The 23302-nt window shown below is 39.0% G+C and overlaps 1 protein-coding gene across 2 annotated transcripts in view; it reads left to right on the plus strand.

Annotated features, from left to right (window-relative positions):
• The window catches only part of sfswap (splicing factor SWAP), a 123742-nt gene extending 117880 nt beyond the window's left edge, over positions 1 to 5862 (plus strand). For both annotated transcript variants that reach the window (XM_061876699.1, XM_061876700.1), the window contains exon 19: positions 5362 to 5862. In XM_061876699.1, coding sequence (XP_061732683.1) covers positions 5362 to 5427 — 66 coding nt within the window. In that variant the 3' untranslated portion in view covers positions 5428 to 5862. The remainder of the gene's footprint in view (positions 1 to 5361) is intronic.
• Positions 5863 to 23302: the final 17440 nt, after the last annotated feature.

Here is a 23302-nt window from a genome sequence, read left to right on the forward strand (position 1 = left end):
CAAGTAGGAAAAGCCGTTAGCCTCAAGCCATCGGCGCCTTACCGCAATTCAAAGTGGTTGCCTAACAACCAAAAGCTACGACGAGTTTAAAGCTGTTTTAAAGTGCTTCCCACGTCGCAGAGTGATACAAGTTGACAGGCTTACACCTCAAATTGATCTCTGAATGGTGCAAGGGACAAATTTGTTGAAACAAAGAAGTTAAAAGTGCCGCAAGTCGCAAAAGCAACTGCCGTTAAGACACAAGAGGCACTGACGTCATCGACCTCCCGCGATGCCAAAACCTAAAGGAAAGACTTAAATCCCGTAACGTTCAGTGTCAGCTGACATAGGAAACAACTGGGAACAAGATGTGAGACTGGACACAGGACATGATGGGAATCAAGAAGGGGTACTACAAAAAATACTCCATGAATTTAAAAAAGAAATGAAGGAAGAAATTAAAGAAATGATGGGTGGATGGAAAAAAGATATGAAAGAAATGAAAGAAGAAATCAAAGAAATGAAAAAAGATCTGAGAAAAACAACAACAACAAAACACAAACAAGATGTGAAAAGTCTGCAGCCAAATATAGAAAGTCTCCAAACTCAGAACAACATGAGAAAAAATGAAGCCGCTGCTGATATGTTCCAACAAATGAAGACCCTTCAAGAAGACAACTACATGCTGTGGAATATCATTGATGAAATGGAGCAGGATAAACGAATGAATGATATAATCGTGACAGGGCACCGAATTAAACCAAGATCTTATGCGAAAGCTGTGAATAATTAAGGTGAACCAGACAAAATGGATATTGTTTCAGCAGAACAGCAAGTGGTCAACTTTTTGCAATCAAAAGGAAATTGAAATCGACATTAATACCATCGAAACATGCATCCGGATCACTGAACAGAAGAAACAACAACGCCACTCCAGTCGTGCCCGTGAAACTCGTAAACAAAAAATCTAAAATGGCATTGCTGAGACAGGGAACGAAGCTGAAGGTAACAAATGTGTACATGAATGAGCATCTCACAAAACGTAATGCTGGAATCGCCAAGAAAGCAGGGAAAAATCCAGGGAATTTGGAGCGCCATCTGTAAAATCTAAATAAAGCTGAACGGAGGTCTTGAAGCAAGAGTACTTGTTGTCAATGACATCAAAGAACTGGACAATTTTTAATGTTTACACAGCTTCCACGACAACGATGATAATGGACTCTGACAGAAAACAAGCACCTAAAATCAACATTAACACTACTATGATCCAAGAGACGACTAAAAAAGAAGACCTAGATTCAGGATTGCATCCACCTACATTAATAGAGATTATTGAAACAACATCAAAGATTGTTGAACAAGAAAATATGGAACTACTAAACTTCTGCAAAAAAAAAACACAAAAACCAGGATTTGGAAAACGCTATAGATCCAGATACTATTTTTTTCTCCCACATCAGTAATAATTGTTTTTATTACACAATTGAGCAATATATTAGCAACACTAAATGTGATAATAAATTGTCAATTATTAATTTTAATAGCAGAAGCTTGTATGCAAACTACAACAACATTAAGAACTTTTTGGACCAAATCAACGAACCCTTTAAAGTTATCGCCATCACAGAAACATGGATTAATGATAAAAAAGGAATAGATTTTGATCCGGAAGGATATGAACTAAACTATATCAACAGAACCAACAAAAATGGAGGAGTAGTAGCAGTGTATGTGATGAAGAACCTGAACTACAAAGTGGTAAAAAACATGTCATTTGCTATAAATAATATCTTAGAATGTATTACCATTGAGATATGTCAGGAAAAAAGCAAAAACATATTTATCAGTTGTATACACCTTAGTCAAGTATAGAAACATTAAAGAATGGATTAAGGCAATTTACATGGACAATGGTAAAAAATAATTTTCTTATGCGGTGACTTTAATATTGATTTATTGAAAAAGTCTACAATGTACAGCATCAGTTTATATCCTAAAATCACAAAGCCAAGCAGAATCACAGGACACTGTGCCACGCTTATTGATAATATTTTTACCAGTGATTTTGATAATAACACTACAAGTGGTCTACTTATAACCGACGTTAGCGATCATCTGCCAGTTTTTACAATATATGATGGAAACTGCAAAAAGAACATGGAAGACAAAAAGACCTTTTGAAGACTGTGCACAGAGAAGAGGATGATTGCTTTCAAAATTGAGCTACAAAAGCAAGATTGGGACAATGTGTACAATGAAGAAGAGGTTGATGAAGCATATGAACATTTCTCAAACAAGTTCATAATACTTTATGACAAACATTGTCCATGGAAGCAACTCAGTAGTTAGCAGAGAAAGAATAATCAACCGTGGATGACAAAAGGATTAAAATGTGCTTGTAAGAAGAATACACTATAAAGAAAATTTGTAGCACAAAGAACAACAGAGGCAAAGTTAACAAACATACTACGATCATGTAGAAAAGAATATTACAGTGAATTATTGGACAGGAACAAAAATAATATGAGAGCAACATGGGGCATTCTCAATAGCATTATTAAAAATGGCACTAAGAGGGATTACCCCCAATACTTCTTAGATGGAAATAAACATAATGACAACATAAAGGAAGTAGTTGAAAGCTTTAATAATTACCTTGTAAATATTGGACCAAAATTGGAAGAAAGGATTCCAGACCCAGTTTCAATTGAGGACTATAATGATACCATAGAGCGAAATCCCAACTCCATGTTCCTCAGTAATGTGACACAGGAGGAAATAGTTAAAATTGTGCAAAAATGTAAATCTAAAACATCAACTGATTGTAACGGAATGGATATGGAACCGATAAAAAAGGTTATTGAAGAGATCTCAGGACCATTAATGTATATTATTAACCTATCATTTCAAACAGGTACATTTCCAAACAAAATGAAAATAGCTAAAGTTGCACCAATTTATAAGACTGGAGACAAACATCTATTTACAAATTATAGACCTGTTTCTTTACTTCCACAATTTTCTAAAATCATTGAAAAACTGTTCAATAACAGATTAGAGGGATTCATAAATAAAAATAAAATACTCGAAGAGAACCAATACGGGTACAGAGCTAATGCTTCAACTTCAATGGCTTTAATTAAAATCACAGAATAAATTACCAATGCAATAGATAGTAAAAAATGTGCGGCAGCAGTGTTTATGGATCTAACTAAAGCATTTGACACAATTAGTCACAATATTTTAATCAAAAAACTAGAACGATATGGCATCAGAGGGTTAGTCTTAAACTGGATAAGAAGTTATCTAACGAACGGGAAACAATACGTGAAGCTAGGCAAACACACTTCTACAACGCTAAAAATAACCTGTGGTGTAACTCAGGGATCAATACTAGGACCTAAATTATTCAATCTCTATATAAATGACATTTGTAAAGTTACAAGAGATATAAAGTTTGTATTATTTGCGGATGATACATCAGCGTTTTGTTCAGGAGAGAACACAGAAGATAATGAACAAATCAAAAACATGGTTTGACAAAAACAGACTATCGTTGAATCTCAGTAAAATTAAAATAACGCTATTTGGTAACAGTAGAAGAGAAGGTCAAATACAAATAGACGAAATAGAAATTGAAAGAGTAAATGAAACCAAATTACTAGGTATAATGATTGATGATCAATTGAACTGGAAACCTCATAAAAATATACAACATGAAGTAGCAAGAAAACACGTCAATAATGAATACAGCTAAATATGTTCTAGACCAAAAATCACTTTATATTCTCTACTGCTCACTAGTGTTACCAAATCTGAGCTACTGTGTAGAAAAATGGGGAAATAATTACAAAAGTACTGCGATGAGGTGGCGACTTGTCCAGGGTGTTACCTGCCTCCCGCCCGATTCTAGTTGAGATAGGCACCAGCGCCCCCCTCAACCCCAAAGGGAATAAGGGGTAGAAAATGGATGGATGGATGGAATTACAAAAGTACACTTCATTCACTAACAGTGTTACAAAAAAGATCAGTTAGAATAATACATAATGTTGGATATAGAGAACATACAAACCCTTTATTTATTGAATCAAAGATACCGAAATTCCACGACATAGTGAAATTGCAAACAGCTAAAATTATACACAAAGCAAACTATTAACCTGCTACCCAAGAATATACAACAATTCTTCTTAACAAAAGAGGAGAAATATAATCTTAGAGAAAAATGTAATTTAAAACATTTGTACGCACGTACAACACTTAAGACCTTCAGTATATCTGTATGTGGAATTAAATTATGGAATGGATTAAGCAAAGCAATCAAACAATGTACTAATATCATCCACTTCAAGAAAGTCTTCAAACTTATAGTGTTTACAAAGTACAAAGAAGAAGAATCATGATAAACATTCTGAATTTATTCATCCATCCTTTGTCATTCTCAAAATAATCTTACTTATCTCATCGTATGAAATATAACTTACTTCACCAATTATTTATTGATTTATTTTTATTGTGATACTTGTGGAGTATATTGTGAATACATTAAGAACAGGAAGTGAACAAAAGTTTTAGCAACTGTGATGTAAAAGAAAAGGGGTAGGATTTAATAAGCTGTGCTTCTTCCAACTCCTTTTCGAACATGTTGAAAAGAGAAACTGGAAATTGTGATGTATCATGTTGTATGCTTGCATGTTCCAAATAAACTCAAACTCAACTCAACTCATTTGTGTCCAGACTGACTGAATGCACACATCCCAGTGCACCGACAGTCATGCTGAAAAAGAAGAAGGGATATCGAATGATTAATATTAGGTCATTTCCTTCAACTGGACCAATTTTGGTTTTGCCTCGGTTCAAAGCAGTCAGCTTCTAAATTCCAAATAGTCGAGCTGAAAACGGTGAAAATAATCTTTAATCACTAAACGCATCAGTTGGATTGAGAAACGCAAACAAACAACGATGGACGATATATTTACTTCTTGGCATGTGGCAGTCGAGAGGAAACTGAGGACAGCAAAAAAGATGAGCTGCAGTAAAGTGGAGACTGTGGAGTAAAGTACTACAACACCCAGCTAAAGTAAGCTAAAGGTAGCCTGTTTGTTTTTGTCAAACAGTACCTTATAGTACCAACATTTGCTGATGGAAAAGCATGCCACTGGAAAAACAATTGAAGGTAAGACATTATGTCTTACGAGAACATTTTGGAGAGTTCAGTCCTTCTGACTTTGGGGAAGGTGTGTGCGTAGGTAGCGTGCAAGTCAGCACAGCATGTTAAGACGTGTAATCCAGTCCATTGAATGAATGTTCCTGATAGACATTCCAAGACTACTTCATCATGGGAGCTGTTTTCCTCATTTCTTTCTGTCACTCTCTCTTCAGGATCTGATGGCCAAAGTACGAGCCATGTTGGCCTCCTCCAAGACCTTCCAGCCTCCCACTTCCTGAAGGCATCTTGACCGTCTACTAACCAGCAGCACTCTCCCATTTCATGGAGATTTCTCCGACTGAGTTCGAATTCTTTTTTTTAATCATTCGTCTAATTCAAAAATCTGTAAATTGGGAGCGACTAAAGACCAGAATGAAATATCTAGTCTGACTGCCTTAGTTGATGGATCATGTTGACTTTTTATGTATCAAATGTTCTCTTTTGCTTCAACAACACTTGCCAACTTGTGTTGTTAGTCACATATCCACAGGCCTTGATGCGCCTTCTGTGAAGGATCCTTGATCAGTTCTGTCACTCTCTACCTTTTTCCCTTCAAGCACCTCACTTTTCTATGTGGGATGTTTTCATTTTTTACTTCTGTTAGCTTCAACGTGAATGACCATGAATATTTGTTTTGGATCTGTTAATAAAGTTCAATGAATGATGTCCTTGAAGCCTGTTGTCGTTGGTCGCCACTCAGCCCGTGTCAACGCTAGGTCCTATTTACGTCCCTCCTAAGATGGACCCCAAATCTAAATCCCATCGCTGATAAAAACTAAGTTCATAGTCTGACATCCTCAGGGTGTTTGCGTCTGAAACCTGTGACCCAGTGGGCAGTTAAATCAGGGTGCGGAAATCATTCCCAGACTTTTCTCGAACGACCGCAGGCAGAGTGCAAAGCTCATAAAAGATTAAATACTGAGAAAGATAACTGTTAAAGGCCCAGCAGAGCCATAAGATGATTGGCAATAAGTATTGTAATGGACAAGCCATAAAGAGACCCTAGAAACAGAAGTTTGTCCACAAACCCACTTTAAATACACAGATTACTTTACTGTTTTTAAAACTCTCTAAATGCAGACGTTTTATTAAATAAAGCAATGACGACAATATTACACTTCACACGTAATTAAAGAACATGTGTTGAAACTGACTAATCCACTCTCGGACCACCGTTTCTTATCTTTGCAAACAAATAATTAAGATCACCTTGCGCTTCAAAAATCAATTAATAGAAACAATGCCCTCATAACTAAGACTAAATACTATTTTTAGGTTTTTTTTGGAGGGGGGGGTGGTTAGTTTTTAGTTGTACAGGTTATTGGGCAGTGGTGGGCACATTGTTCTTCTTTTATAAAGTGGGGGGGAAAAAGCTTATTCACAAATAAAGTTTGAAGGACTATTAAAGTGAAAATAAAATGCCATATAAAGTAAAACAAAATATATTGTAATTGAAACTTTATTCCAGGAAAAAGTAGGATTTAAATTATTCTTGTCAATAAAAAAATATATTTTTCCTCAAAATTATAAATGGTTTGTGGTTCTTGTATTATATTTACTGTAGGGCTGGGCAATATGGCCTTTTTTTAATATCTCAATATTTGTAAACCATGTCATGATACACGATATACATCTCGATATTTTGCCTTAGTGAATGAACACTTGATGCATATAATCACAGCAGTATGATGATTCTATGTGTCTACATTCAAACATTCTTCTTTATACTGCATTAATATATGCTACTTTTAAACTTTCATGCAGAGAAGGAAATCACAATTGAGTCAATTGGGGGCTGGTGCCTATATAAATATATAATGTTTCATTGTGGCCCCAGTTACACTGTATTGTCAAAAGTATTTGGCCACCTGCCTTGACTCACATATGAACTTGAAGTGCCATTCCATCCCTAAACCATAGGGTTCAATATGATGTGGGTCCAGCTTTTGCAGCTATTACAGCTTCAACTTTTCTGGGAAGGCTGTCCACAAAGTTGCGCAGTGTGTTTATAGGAATTTTCCACCATTCTTCCTAAAGGGCATTGGTGAGGTCACACACTTATGTTGGTGGAGAAGGCGTGGCTCTCAGTCTCCATTCTAATTCCTGCCAAAGGTCTTCTATCGGGTTCAGGTCAGAACTCTGTGCAGGCCAGTCAAGCTCATCCACACCAGACTCTGTCATCCATGTCTTTATGGACCTTGCTTTGTGCACTGGTGCACAGTCATGTTGGAAGAGGAAGGGGCCCGCTCCAAACTGTTTCCACAAGTTGGGAGCATGGAATTGTCGTAAATTTTTTTGTATCCTGGAGCATTCAAAGTTCTTTCACTGGAACTAAGGGGCCAATACAAATTCCTGAAAAACAACCCCACATAATTCCTCCTCCACCAAATTTCATACTCCGCACAATGCTGTCCGAGATGTAGCGTTCTCCTGGCAACCTCCAAACCCAGACTTGTCCATCAGATTTTCAAATGGAAAAGCTTGATTTATCAGTCCAGAGAACGTGTCTCCACTGCTCTAGAGTCCAATGGCGACGTGTTTTACACCACTGCATCCTACACGTTGCATTGGATTTGTTATGTATGGCTTGGATGCAGCTGCTCGGCCATGGAAACCCATTCCATGAAGATCTCTGTGTACTGTATGTGGGCTAATTGGAAGGTCACATGAAGTTGGGAGCTCTGTAGAAACTGACGGTGCAGAAAGTTGCCGACGACTTTGCACAATGCGCTTCAGCATCCGCTGACCCCTCTCTGTCAGTTTACGTGGCCTACCACTTGGTGGCTGAGTTGCTGTTGTTCCCAAACTCTTCCATTTTCTTATAATAAAGCCCACAGTTGACTTTAGAATATTTAGGAGCAAGGAAATTTTACGACTGGATTTGTTGCACAGGTGGCATCCTATGACAGTTCCACGCTGGAAATTACTGAGAGCGGCTCATTCTTTCACAAATGCCTAAGTGCTTGATTTATACACCTGTGGCCGGGCCAAGTGATTAGGACGCCGGATTCTCATCATTTAGATGGGTGGCCAAATACTTTTGGCAATATAGTGTATTCTTTCAGAGCAAATATTCCCTCAGTTGATTTATATTCTTGGTGTAAGTCACTCCAAAAGTTTTTTTTTTTCAATCTTTCCTTGAAGTTAACAATTGACCAGTATCCACCCTTTTCCATTTAATTGTTGTTAGAAAGTCCTCATCTCAACACATTTTTAATTGTAGAATAGGAAGTTATAAATGACACGCTGCATTCTGTAATTTCAGCACATTATTAACATATGATAAATATGAAAACATAAATACTTATTATGAAAGTGTTACGCCTATTGTGATGCCAAATTGTTCCTTCGAGGATGCGTCAAATTACAACACAGCAAAAGGTATGAACTAATGATTTATTTAACAAAAGGTGCTAGAGAACAAAAATACTGGAGCTAAGAAAAGGCAAACAAAAGACGCTAGCATGAAAGCTAGGATAAACAAATAGTAAACTAAACTGGCACATAGGCACATAAAGGGGAAAACAAAACATTTAGCATGAGAGTTAAGAATGAATAAAATTGCGCAGCATGAGAGCTCGCGAGAATAATACAGAAATTGCATGTAAGCAAAAGCGCAAAGCAGATGTACCGTTGTGTATGAACAAATTAGAGTCCCAGGCCGAAGAATGAAAAGAGGAAGGCTTATAAAGGGAAGGTGATTATTTGTAACAGGTGTGCGGGACCGTGAGTAGCAGGTGAACTAATGAGTGACCCTGGTGACGGAACAAACAGGAAATAAGAGGTAGAATGAAGGAGTGATACAACAATGGAAACAATAAACAATAATATCAGAAGATCCTAGTACGGATCTTAACAGAAAGTTCAGTTTAACCTTTTTGATGGATTTCTTTTTAACTCATTTCCACTTCAAATTACTATAATTTTTATTTTTGTATTTTTCAAGCGCACCGCATGATTTAAAGCAGGGGTCACCAACGCGGTGCCCGCGGGCACCAGGTAGCCCGTAAGGACCAGATGAGTAGCACGATGGCCTGTTCTAAAAATAGCTGAAATAGCAGCACTTACCAGTGAGCTGCCTCTATATTTTAAATGTTATTTATTTACTAGCAAGCTGGTCTCGCTTTGCTTGACATTTTTAATTCTAAGAGAGACAAAACTCAAATAGATTTTGAAAATCCAAGAAAATATTTTAAAGACTTGGTCTTCACTTGTTTAAATAAATTCATACATTTTTTAACTTTGCTTCCTATAACTTTCAGAAAGACAATTTTAGAGAAAAAAAACAACCTTAAAAATTATTTTAAGATTTTTAAACACATACCTTTTTACCTTTTAAATTCCTTCCTCTTCTTTCCTGACAATTGAAATTATTGTTCAATTAAATGGAATTTTTTTTATTGCAAAGAATAATAAAGAAATTTAAATTTAATTCTTCATTTTAGCTTCTGTTCTTTGGCGAATAATTTTTGTGAAATATTTCTTCAAACTTACTATGATTAAAATTCCAAAAAATTATTCTGGCAAATCTAGAAAATTTGTAGAATTAAATTTAAATGATTTCAAAGTCTTTTGAATTTAATTTAAAATTGTTGTTCTGGAAAATCTAGAAGAAATAATGATTTGTCTTTGTTAGAAATATAGCTTGGCCCAATTTGTTATATATTCTAACAAAGTGCAGATTGGATTTTAACCCATTTAAAACATGTCATCAAAATTCTAAAATTAATCTTAATCAGGAAAGATTACTAATGATGTTCCATAAATTATTTTTTAATTATTTTTATTTTTTTCGGTTGAATTTTGAATTTTCAAGAGTCGAAATTGAAGATAAACTGTTTCAAAATGTAATTTTCATTTTTTTCGTGTTTTCTCCTCTTTTAAAAAGTTCAGTTAAGTGTTTTTTTTATCAATTATCCCCTACAGAAAACCTTCCGTAAAAGTAAAAATGTATGACGCAATGACAGACAGAAATACCCATTTTTTTATATATATAGATTTATTGATTAAAGTTAAAAAATTGAGCAAATTGCCAATTTATTTAAGTGTGTATCAAACTGGTAGCCCTTCGCATTAATCAGTACCCAAGAAGTAGCTCTTGGTTTCAAAAAGGTTGGTGACCCTTGATTTAAACGCTTTGGGCCCTATTTCCTTTTCTTAAGCTCGCAAAGATTAGTGCGTATTTGTATTGAAATGCCACTATGGACAAAAAACTACTATATATACTATTATGGATAGTTTGAGCAGCTTTGCAAAAAAAGCCATCGTTAATGTTTCAAAGGTAAGGATTTTGTAATTTGGCTTCATGACAAATAATAAATCTGTTTTTGGCGTTTCTTTTTTATGCTATCAGAGAGTTTTCTTTTTATACGTCATGGAGCGTTGGTGAAAAATGTAGTGGTTCAATGAAAAGTATTTGATTTTTTCTGGCCTCCGTCCGCCTGTGCAGCTGCAGTGCTTTTGATAAGGCGAGCTGTGTGCCGCCACACCAATAGACACTAAAAGAGCCCTTTTTTACGAGGCAAATTCTCAAAGGCGTGTCTGAATTTTATGTAAAATAGAGTTGTACATATTTTAGATGAGGTGTGTCCAAACTTGTTGACTTTGGGGCCGTATTGGGCCATTCAATTTGGCCAATTGAATGTAATCTAACAGTTTGTATAGCCCATACATATATGTGTACATGTCATATTAATATAATGGATGTATAATTAATCATTACTAAGTGGATATTAAAAGTCGATGAAAGTTTGTTACCTCAATCAGAAATATCGAGCAGATAAAACACCAAACACGTATAACTGTGGAAAGAATGCATTTTTCCCAACATGCATTGTAATAGATTTAAATGGGTGTAATTTGGAATTTTTCATGGTACTTGGATGTTTTTTTTGTTTTTATTTTTAAATAACCACTAGGTTCAGCGAGGGGTTGTGTTATGTATGACCAGGTTTGTTGACTTTTTGTGTTGGTTTAATTTTTTTGCGGCATAATTAGGGAAGGTTGTTTGAAATGGGTCGTATAAGTAAATGCTAAGTACAAACCCCGCTTCCATATGAGTTGGAAAATTGTGTTAGATGTAAATATAAACGGAATACAATGATTTGCAAATCATATTCAACCCATATTCAGTTGAATATGCTACAAAGACAACATATTTGATGTTCAAACTCATAAACATTTTTTTTTTGTGGAAATAATCATTAACTTTAGGTTTTGAGGCCAGCAACACGTGAAAAGGAAGTTGGGAAAGGTGGCAATACATACTGACATGGTTTAGGAATACTCATCAAACACTTATTTGGAAAGTCCCACAGGTGTGCAGCTAATTGGGAACAGGTGGGTGCCATGATTGGGTATAAAAACAGCTTCCCAAAAAATGCTCAGTCTTTCACAAGAAAGGATGGGGCGAGGTACACCCCTTTGTCCACGACTGCGTGAGCAAATAGTCCAAACAGTTTAAGAACAATGTTTTTCAAAGTGCAATTGCAAGAAATTTAGGGATTTCAACAGAGAATCTGGAGAAATCACTCCACGTAAGCGGCATGGCCGGAAACCAACATTGAATGACCGCGGCCTTCGATCCCTCAGACGGCACTGTATCAAAAACTGAAATCAATCTCTAAAGGATATCACCACATGGGCTAAGGATCACTCCAGAAAACCACTGTCACTAAATACAGTTCGTCGCTACATCTGTAAGTGCAAGTTAAAGCTCTACTATGCAAAGCGAAAGCCATTTATCAACAACATCCAGAAACGCCGCCGGCTTCTTTGGGACCGAGATCATCGAAGATGGACTGATGCAGAGTGGAAAAGTGTTCTGTGGTCTGATGAGTCCACATTTCAAATTGTTTTTGGAAATATTCGACATCGGACCAAAGGGGAAGCGAACCATCCAGACTGTTATCGACGCAAACTTCAAAAGTCAGCATCTGTGATGGTATGGGGGTGCATTAGTGCCCAAAACATGGGTAACTTACACATCTGTGAAGGCACCATTAATGCTGAAAGGTCCGCACAGGTTTTGGAACAACATATGCTGCCACCTACACCCCTGCTTATTTCAGTAAGACAATGCCAAACCACATTCAGCACGTGTTACAACAGCGTGGCTTCATAAAAAAAAGAGTGCGGGTACTTTCCTGGCCCGCCTGCAGTCCAGACCTGTCTCCCGTCGAAAATGTGTGGCGCATTATGACGCATAAAATACGACAGCGGAGACCCTGCTGTTGAACGAATGAAGCTCTACATAAAACAAGAATGGGAAAGAATTCCACTTTCAAAGCTTCAACAATTAGTTTCCTCAGTTCCCAAACGTTTTTTGAGTGTTGTTAAAAGAAAAGGTGATGTAACACAGTGGTGAACATGCCCTTTCCCAACTACTTTGGCACATGTTGCAGCCATGAAATTCTAAGTTAATTATTATTTGCAAAAAAAAAAATAAAGTTCATGAGTTTGAACATCAAATATGTTGTCTTTGTAGTGCATTCAACTGAATATGGTTTGAAAAGGATTTGCGAATCATTGTATTCCGTTTATATTTACATCTAACACAATTTCCCAACTCATATGGAAACGGGGCTTGTACATTTCACGAGATCTCGGGGATCCGAGATAAGGGCACCTGTAGTAAAGTGGACCACAAACAGTTAATTCTGTCTTTTAAAAATTGCAGAAGCAAATCTACTCGGTCCTGCCATTTGAGATATGTAACGCCTGCTGAACTGCAACACCGCCGAATGTCTGTCAATGCATTTTTACACACACACACACACACACACACACACACACACACACACACACACACACACACACACACACACACACACACACACACACACACACACACACACACACACACACACACATCGTTCTTGTTCAACTCCCGCTAATCCAGCCCCCGTTTCAGCTGGTAGTTGACACAGGCCCCCATATCCCTATGTAGCTGCCCCGGATATGCCTGTATATGCTTCCTTGATTTCGGACCTCCAGAATCAGCATGGCCTAGTCCAGGGGTCGGCAACCTAAAATGTTAAAAGAGCCATATTGGACCAAAAATACAAAAACAAATCCGTCTGAAGCCGCAAAAATTGAACAGCCATATTACATACAGATAGTGTGTCATTAGATATAAATTGAATTAAGAGGACTTAAAGGAAAATAATTGAGCTCAAATATAGCTACAAATGAGGCATAATGATGCAATATGTACATATAGCTAGCCTAAATAGCATGATAGCATCGATTAGCTTGCTAACGATGTCTGATTAGCACTGCACATAAGTCAATAACATCAACAAAACTCACCTTTGTGCATTCACACCCAACGTTAAAAGTTTGATGGACAAAATGAGACGGAAAAAGAAGTGGCATAAAACACGTCTTAGAAAGTCGGAGAAAGTTATACATGTAAACAAACTACGGTGATTTCAAGGACCGCCAAAATTAGTAGGACAAAATGTCGCTCGCCAAATACTCCAATCAGTCAAGCATGTTTAATGTAAATAGTGTGAATTATAACAATTTGTGTCATGTTTGTCTTAAGTTTTAAAAAAAAAACTCCAGAGAGCCACTAGGGCGGCGCTAAATAGCCTCATGCAGCTCTAGGGTTGCCGACCCCCGGCCTATAGTCCATTTGAGTCAACAAGGTGAAATTACGCCTGAAAACCTTTTACAGGTAGACTTCATGACCGTACCTGCCGTGAGGATGAAAACTGAGTATTTCATTGTGAAAGTCAACGGCATATTTTTTTTTGTGTTAGTGCATGACTTCATGTCCCAACAAAAGCAGATTTGAGCTCAACTGAACCGCCGTGTTGCGGCGACGGGCAAAATTAAAGCTCTGCATACATTTAATGACATGGATTTGAATCAAAACGGAAAGAGTGAGTTGTGCATCAAGTGAAAATCCATGGTTAGTCCTATTTTGAATTTTATGCAGAACCAGTGTCCTCTACAGTAGACATTTTATTTTGGTCTATTTATCTGGTCAGGGTTACAAGAGTACTCTGCTGTTTTTAGAGGGGAACTGCACTTAATTTTGTAATTTTGCCTATTCTTTTACAATCATGAGAGACAAATTCTGCTTACAATGGAGCCAGTATAGGAGGTCCTCTATTCCGCCGATAACTCCCTCTCGGCAACCATCCAAAAGCAGCAACAATACTCCTTTTACATTTCATGACTTGAATAATAACCAAATATTAGTGATAGTGTTATTACATGCGCTAACACAGACAAAGTCTTTATGGCTGTGCCGTGATCACAGACAGCTAACTAAGTCGAGTGGCTGTTTTGACATCATCAGCTGGTGAGCTGCTTTCTCGCCTCTGAGCTTGTGGAAGTTTATTTGAGATCATAAAAACTGCCTCTCACCTTGAAAGTGGAAGGATAATCCGACAAGTTGGTCAATTTGACATCCATCTCAGACCCGAAACTGGTGTGAACGACACGAAGAGTCCCTGGGTTTCTTTGTGAGGATTGTGAGTCATACTTCATCTACAAATCCCAAAACCAGTGAAGTTGACACGTTGTGTAAATCGTAAATAAAAACAGAATACAATGATTTGCAAATCATTTTCAACTTATATTCACACTTTCTTGCTTGATGTACAGCTTAAGTTGTTCACAGTCCGGGGTCACCGTTGTCGTATTTGACACTTCATAATACGCCACATATTTTCAACGGGAGACAGGTCTGGACTACAGGCATGCCAGTCTCGTACCCGCACTCTTTTACTACGTAACCACGCTGTTGTAACACGCACATAAGGTGGCTTGGCATTGTCTTTCTAAAATAAGCAGGGGCGTCCATGAAAAAGACGTTGCTTGGATGGTGGCCTATGCTGCTCCAAAACCTATATGTACCTTTCAGCATTAATGGTGCCTTCACAGATGTGTAAGTTACCCATTCCTTGGGCACTAATACACCCCTATACCATCACAAATGCTGGCATTTGAACTTTGCGCCTAGAACAGTTCTGATGGTTCTTTTCCTCTTTGGTCCGGAGGACACTACGTCCACAGTTTCCAAAAACAATTTGAAATGTGGACTCATTATACCACAGAACACTTATCCACTTTGCATCTGTCCATCTTAGATGAGCTTGGGACCAGCGAAGCCGGCGGCGTTTCTGGATGTTATTGATGAGGAAAATATGTACGTTAAAGAATATATATATATATATGTATATATATATATAAGGGACGGCGTGGCGCAGTGGGAGAGTGGCCGTGCGCAACCCGAGGGTCACTGGTTCAAATCCCACCTAGAACCAACCTCATCACGTCCGTTGTGTCCTGAGCAAGACACTTCACCCTTGCTCCTGATGGGTGCTGGTTGGCGCCTTGCATGGCAGCTCCCTCCATCAGTGTGTGAATGTGTGTTTGAATGGGTAAATGTGGAAGGAGTGTCAAAGCGCTTTGAGTACTTTGAAGGTAGAAAAGCGCTATACAAGTACAACCCATTTATCATTTATTTATATATATATATATATATATATATATATATATATATATAAATTGATCAGAAGATCAGTTAAAAAAAGGCAAATGACGGAGATAGATATATACATATATCCATATTTAAAAGTTTTTTCTTTTCAAACTCTAGTCATATTTGAAATAGCTAGTGTTCCATCTGGTACTTTTTTATCTCATGACCGATGATACACTGTGACTACCTTGAGCTTGGAATGTGACGAGTAGCTATAACTCCCTTCTTATCTCTCCCTGTCCCAGGCTTAGGAGAAGAATAGATATGTGGATTCGCTCTGAAAGGGGGGGGGGGGGTCTCGTGGCATATTGAAAAAGACAGGACTTCCGTAGTTTTTTCAGATCAACTTAGGCGATGCGAATTGAATGTGCTGTTACATGGGTTGGTCTCCCAAAGCTTTGGAATAAAATGTCAAAATACCTATTCTGTCTGGGATTCATTTAATATCAGCTTATGTGTCATCAAAAGAACTTGGGGTAAACCAGCAACTTAAATTCCCTCGGAGGAATATCTGGTCCAAACGCAACAGTGACACGGGATGACACGCTAAGAATTAGACATCTCTTACAATCTACTGAACGGAGTCACATAAATCAAAGTAAGCAGAGCCTTTTTCTAAAACCTGCATTAGGAGTCTTTCCTGAAGTCTGTAAGTCAAACACTGTTTTGTACCCAAGACACAGAGTGGTGATTTTGATAGATTGGTTTTCCGCCATTACATAAAAGTTGTAAATAAGTGGTCAACTCATGACATTGTGTCAAGATTACCGTGACGGGCTGTTTCACTGACGAGTAAGCAAATAGTCGGGTGTGGCTCGCCCTGTTTGAGATTTGGTCCCCCCTTAAAGAGTAACGGGTCAGATGACCGCTGTATGGTAAATAGTAAGTACTCCCTGGTTGTGAGTTCCATGTGACATTAACATGTGCACTAAAACTAAGGATGGGTTGGAAGCCATTTGTAAAAGTACAATAAAGATTCCCTGGTTGCGAGTTCCATGTGACATTGACGTGTGCACTAAAATTAGGGACTGTACAAGTGGAGGCTCTTCTATACCATATGACCAATTCCGCGGCTGGAGGCCATTTGTTAAAGTACAATAAAGATCCCTGGTTGCGAGTTCTAGGCGATACTGAAGTGTGCGCTAAAATTAAGGAAAATAGACACAATGGCCAGGGAGTGTGACAGACAGGAATGTGATGGCGGCTGGGGAAAATGTGATGAATGGTCACAGTTTAATGATCAATTAAATGTGCTATTGATGACAATGGAGTCTGCGGGGAGGGATAAAAAGGAACGAAGTAAAGTAGTTAAGGAGATGACTCGAGCACAGAGCGAGGTGCCTAACGGGTTAAAATCCATCCATCCATCCATTTTCTACCGCTTATTCCCTTCCAGGGTCGCGGGGGGCGCTGGCGCCTATCTCAGCTACAATCGGGCGGAAGGCAGGGTACACCCTGGACAAGTTAAAAGAGGGCCTAAATAACTTTTGTGCTCAGGAATTTAAGCGCTTGACGAAAGAGAAAAGGGAGTTAGAGGGAATAAAAGTAAGCGGCAGTTACATGGTAAAGTTAAACGCAGAGAAAGAGCTTTTGTGCAGTTTCTTTTTTTTTTATTTTGTGCGTGAGTGTGTGTGTGTGTGTGTGTGTGTTGGTGAAGAGAATGGATGGTTAAAACCTTACGTGAATGGTTTTAAGGAGAGGAGAATAGGAATAGAAACATTGTGTGAAGTGTAAGGAAGAGATGGATACAGGATGTGGTTTGTAAAGGAAAAGGCAAGTTGAAGAAAAGATGAGAAAGTGACAAATGAAGGTATTCAAAAATGGTATTCGTGTGTCAGCGTATGTTGTTGTTGGTGGTTCGCTGCAAGTTTGTTTGTTTGTTTGGTTGGTTGTTAACTCCTAAAGCGGAAATACATTTGTATTTTATATTTGTTCTTACTTTACCTAGTTCAGAAATCATATGAGTGAATGATCCATCCATCTATTTATCTTCCTCCGCTTATCGGAGGGCGGGTCGCGGGTGCAGCAGCCTAAGCAGGGAAGCCCAAACTTCCCTCTCCCAAGCCATTTTGTTTAGCTCAGAGTGAATGATAAATGTTGTTTATTACTATTAAGGTTTGATATAATACAGCTGTACTTCTGGGTGAGAAAAATAGTTGACTGTTGAGGTGGTTTTTAACTGGGTTGGTGATTCCGCCCGGTTAACTGTGTGGGTGTGATTGTGACTGTGCGGTATTATAGTACTGTAAGAAGGGTCTGAGATTTGGATTTCAGAAAAAAGGCTCTCACTCTTTGTTAAAAAAAATTGTTGTTGTGCACGTGTGATGCAGAAATAAAAAGAGGCGTTGTGAGAGATAAGACATAAGTGTTTGACTATTATAAAAGCTCTGTTAGGAGACATTTGAAATAAGAGATGTGTCTTGGTAACGAGGGCGTGTGAAGAGGGCTGAAGAAGTACAGACAAAAGTCGCCACACTCAGCGCTCCAGTCATCACAAATCGTAGAGCAGCTATGAGAACTTAAGTAAACAGACAGCAAGCAAACCACAAATAATAATTGAAATAAATAACTTAGGTCCCAATAACGAGGCTTGTGGGACCCGACAAGTTAATCTTTTTGGCTGTGATCTAGTCTTATTAATTTCCACATATTGAGATTTATTACTCAAATAACTATTTAACCACTGTTGGGAAACACCTCTTATACCATAGTTTTACAATGTATGGGGGTACTGAGATAGGATAATGGCATAACATAGAATAAATAAGGAGGCACACCAAATCTCAACAGCGTTCAGTTAGCTATAGACTTTTGGAAGTATAATGCGAATAACTACAACCTTTACAACCGTTTGCATTGAATAGTGTTGAATAATAATTACAAGTAAAAGCCTAGATAAGTAACTATAATAAGAGTCGATATGTAAAGTGTTAGGAAGGAGAGAATTGTTGGTCGGGTTATCACTTAGCACACGACCTTGTGTGTGTGTGTGTGTGTGTGTGTGTGTGTGTGTGTGTGTGTGTGTGTGTGTGTGTGTGTGTGGCCCGCGCTATCAAAAATAATGGTGAATTGGAATCTGGAGGAACGAGAATACATTTATGCCTTTATTTTGTAGAATATCACGCACGACAGGAAGTCAGAGTGCACAACTAACTAACCGATGGACACAAATGATAGTTTAATTAACTTATAGATAATCTTTAGTTGATTTAAAATGTTACTTAAATATACATGAAGTAGTATGTATAATCTTTGAATTAGGGGTATTGATTAACATTTAATGGGACAATTATTGCTGTGATTTTAAACGTGATATGCAGAATTGGACTAAGCAAGAGGACAAAGACAAGGCTGTGACAGAGTAACAAGGAAACAAGTCCTTAATTTACAAATTACTGAAGCAAAAATGTCAAAAGAACTAAAAGGTCAAAAATCAGCTAAAGTATATTCAGCAGTGGGTGACCTTCCTTTTGAGCTCCAGCAGGTGGAGGAAAGAATCCTCAACAGACGTGAGACCAGACGGTTGGACTTGGGTGGTGGACAATGCGGCGCTTCAAGACCAGTCCTGGGTGGAAACTGTTTCGCCTGTGACCAGCCTGGTCACTGGGCTCAAGACTGTCCCAACATTTCCGAACAGGAAAGGTTCCGTTATGCCGCCAGACAAACACTAAGGCGTGGCAGAGGGCGGCCACAGCAGAAACCCCAACATGAAATACAGACAGCCCCCTTGCTGGACATAAGTGTCAACGGACAATGTTATCAGTTCGTGATTGACACTGGTGCCACCCACTCATTTCTGAATGCAAAGGTACCAAAGAAACTGTGTGCTGCCCTTTTGAAGGTTGAAGGCTTCGCTGAGGTCACAAGAATGTTACCTGTCACCAAACCACTTCCGGTTCAAATTGCTGGACACACACTGAAGCACCCCTTCGTGGTCGACCTGCACACACCGTGCCTGCTTGTTAATGACCTGCTTTACAAACTGTGCCCTGACATTCAATATCGCACAGAACGGACCTTCCTGGTGTTACCTGGCGGCACAACCGCCAAGCTGCGACACCACTACCAAGGCTCCTCCATGAGCATGAGCTCATACCAAAGCCTGGAGCACCAGAAATAGCTGACACCTTCTGAGTACCCCAACTGCTGCTCCAACTGTTCTATCAGTGAAAACCCTGGCTGACTGAGCTTTTTCCGTATGTACCACCACCCGACCCGCCATATGCTGTGATAACCAGTTAGACGACTCATACCAGGAGGCCTTTGACATATCTTTGCAACAACTAGTATGGTATAAGATGGACACAAATGCCGTCCCACATTGATCCCTTGCTCTCTGTCCCGCCTACGAAAACCAAAGACTTAGGTCCAATGATGAAACAGGGCGTAGCTGCCGATGATTGAACCAACACACAAATACCACATTTTCAATTGTTTCAGTTGTCTGTTAAACACATAGCTATGGGCTGCACTTTGGACACCAAAGTGCAGATTTTAGTCAATAAAATCATTGACTAAAAATTATTTGTTTAATCAGAGGCCTGACATTGAGCAGACCCATCCTGATGGTGGTATTGACAGGCTTTGATGTTGGCTTTGATTTGGAGAGAATAGGAATGAGGTTGTTTAGGTTATCAGGGTGGCTAAGTTTCCCAATGTTTACTCTCTTGGTAGTCACAACAGGAATGTAGAAGGTGCCATGATTTGATGTAGGCAACCTTGCTTAACCCTTTTCTGTATCAGAAATATTCAGGACTGCTGTCAGGGCGCGGCTGTGTTTGCCGTAAGGGGGAGTAGTTTTAACATTTTTCAGTGGGTAAAAAGTTATAACTAAATTTAATTTGAATATAACGATTTTGTACACGGATAGTAGTTTAGTAGATTTATTTCGAATATAGAGGAGGTGAGGGTGGATCGTGTATAGTTTTTGATTTCGTTGATATGATCAATCCGGTACGACGGAAAAGGTACTTGCTGACTTGCGTTGACAATTACAGTGGTTGGCCGGAAGCAACCCCAACCTCAGAAGAGGATGCAAAATCAGTAATTACATGGCTTGTGAATGACCTAATACCAGAGGTGGGTAGTAACGCGCTACATTTACTCTGTTACATCTACTTGAGTAACTTTTGGTATACATTGTACTTCTAAGAGTAGTTTTAATGCAACATACTTTTACTTTTACTTGAGTATTTTGATAGAGAAGAAACGCTACTTTTATTCCGCTCCATTTATCTACATTCAGCTTGATACTCGCAACTGATTTTTATCCATCCGTTAATACACGTTTTTTGTTTTTTTTCGTTGTCACACATACCTTCAAAGTATGATTTATCGCATGCCTGCGTTTCACCAATCAAATGCAGTCACTGGTGACGTTTGACTCCGTTTCACCAATCAAACAGAGCCAGGCGGTCAAGTTTCAGCTGCAAACAACAACAACAATGGCTGAGACGACAACGAACGCAAACACCCCTGGCCTCACATAAAATCGATGTTCACGCTTCAGACAACCAAAAAAACGGTTAGGTGTCTCCCCAAACAAGTGGACATTTCAGCTTACATGAACTCAATGTCAAATTTGAAGAAGCACTTGGCGGTAAGTAACATTAATAGATATTCTGGCTGTCACCGCGGGCTAATTTTAGCTTCCCTGCTATGAATCACTGTCAAATGTACGTAGTTTGGGTATAATTTATTAACGTACTGCAACCTCATAGACAGACAAAGACACACACACTCACGCATGCATACAAACAGCAATCAGAAGTGCACATGTGTTCCCAGGTGCAGCCCACACCTACCAGACTTTATGATTTGTGTAACGGTTAACTTGTTATTTTCCTTTGTAAATCTCTGCCTATTGAGCCTATGGTGCTGTTACGTTATTGTGGCTCAATTTGCCTTAATTGTTTTTATTTTAGTGTATTATTATTTAATATATTTAATATAATATTGTATTAATCATAAAATTTTAAAAATAATATATTATTCCCCTCAGCGATTATTAAAGTATTTCTGATTTCTGATTCTTATATATTATTGTTTTAGTTGCTTAAGAGATATTCCTGGCTCTGAATTGGTTCATTGCTATTCTTATGTTTTTGTGCAATATTCGTTGCCGTCATCATTAAACAAACAGGTTACTCATCAGTTACTCAGTACGTGAGTAGTTTTTTCACAACATACTTTTTACTTTTACTCAAGTAAATATTTGGGTGACTACTCCTTACTATTACTTGAGTAATGAATCTCTAAAGTAACAGTACTCTTACTTGAGTACAATTTCTGGCTACTCCCCCAAAAAGATTAGGTCAGACAACAACACCCATTTTAAAAATGCTCACTTAGCCTTGGTCGAAAAGGCTCTCGGGCTTTATAGAACACAGATTCAGTTCGGTGTACCATCCTCAGTTCCAAAGGTAAAGTCGAGAGAATGAACAACAATTAAAAAAAATTGGCTAAAATCTGTGCACAGACCAAATTGAACTTGAATGTCCGTGAATAAAACTTTTTTTATGGCCTTTGAATTTTTCACCCTATGAACTGCGTACTGATCAGCCCTTCCCAGGACCAGCAGCTCCCCTGGAAGGAGGAATCAGCGTGAGACCAAAATTTTATGTTTACAAAATGCAGAATTTATGTGACAGTTCCTCTGTGCAGATTCGAGGATGACAGCCCGCCACTCCAAATTCCCTTCCGCCCACTGAGAGTGTCAGGGTCTCAAGGTCATCAAGCGTAAGTGGACGGAGCCCAGGTGGCCCGGTCCCTTCAAGGTCGTGGAACGGACGTCTCACGCCTGTTGTGACACACACACACTCCGTGCTTCCCTCTGCTGCGGGAGCGCTCAGAAGCTCCGCTGGGAACACTAGACACGCCCCCGCGCTCATCAGGAAGACCGCGCCCACTCTCCGCCGCAGCCGGAGGCAATCAACGTCCGACAGACCTGGCATTGATGAATGACGGCAGTATAAAGACGGTCGACGCTGACTCATCGACGTAAGAACATAAATCTGCTCGTCGTAAGCTGCACGTCTCTGACATCCCTCCTGATCTCACTCGTTGCTTGTTTCCTTGTGCCTTTTGTTCCCTGATCTCTGTTGTCTCTCGCTCTCCCCACAGCGCTCGTGTCGCCACTGCCGTTTTCCCTCCTGGACCTGGTTTGATCCCCCCGATCCTTGACCCCGTTTTGGAATTTCGGACTTCTCTCTCCTGCCTTTGACCCCGCTCGAACCTTGGACTTCCTCTGGCTTCATACCCTTGGACTTGGACACTGTACATCCAACACGCACCTCAACAAAACCTCACTGTATCTACATATGATAAATCCAGCACATAGTCTTCCATGCAAACACACAGTAGCATACACAATCCACGTATTCATTAAGTACTCAATTAACCTTTTGAGTTTGACATTCTGTTGTTGTGCCGTCTCCTTCCCCAGTACTACATAACAGTACGTTCCGACCAAGATAGAACCAGACGGCACCCTTAAGTCTTCAGCCGGACCTCGGGCCCTGACTTCCCCAGGTACTGACCTGTCCACCATCCAAGCTGTCCTGCGACAACATCAGACCTGTTTTTCAACCCTGGAGAACAAGTTGGACGTTGCATTT

Source organism: Nerophis ophidion, linkage group LG17 (genome assembly GCF_033978795.1).
Source record: "Nerophis ophidion isolate RoL-2023_Sa linkage group LG17, RoL_Noph_v1.0, whole genome shotgun sequence".
Lineage (NCBI taxonomy): Eukaryota > Metazoa > Chordata > Actinopteri > Syngnathiformes > Syngnathidae > Nerophis > Nerophis ophidion.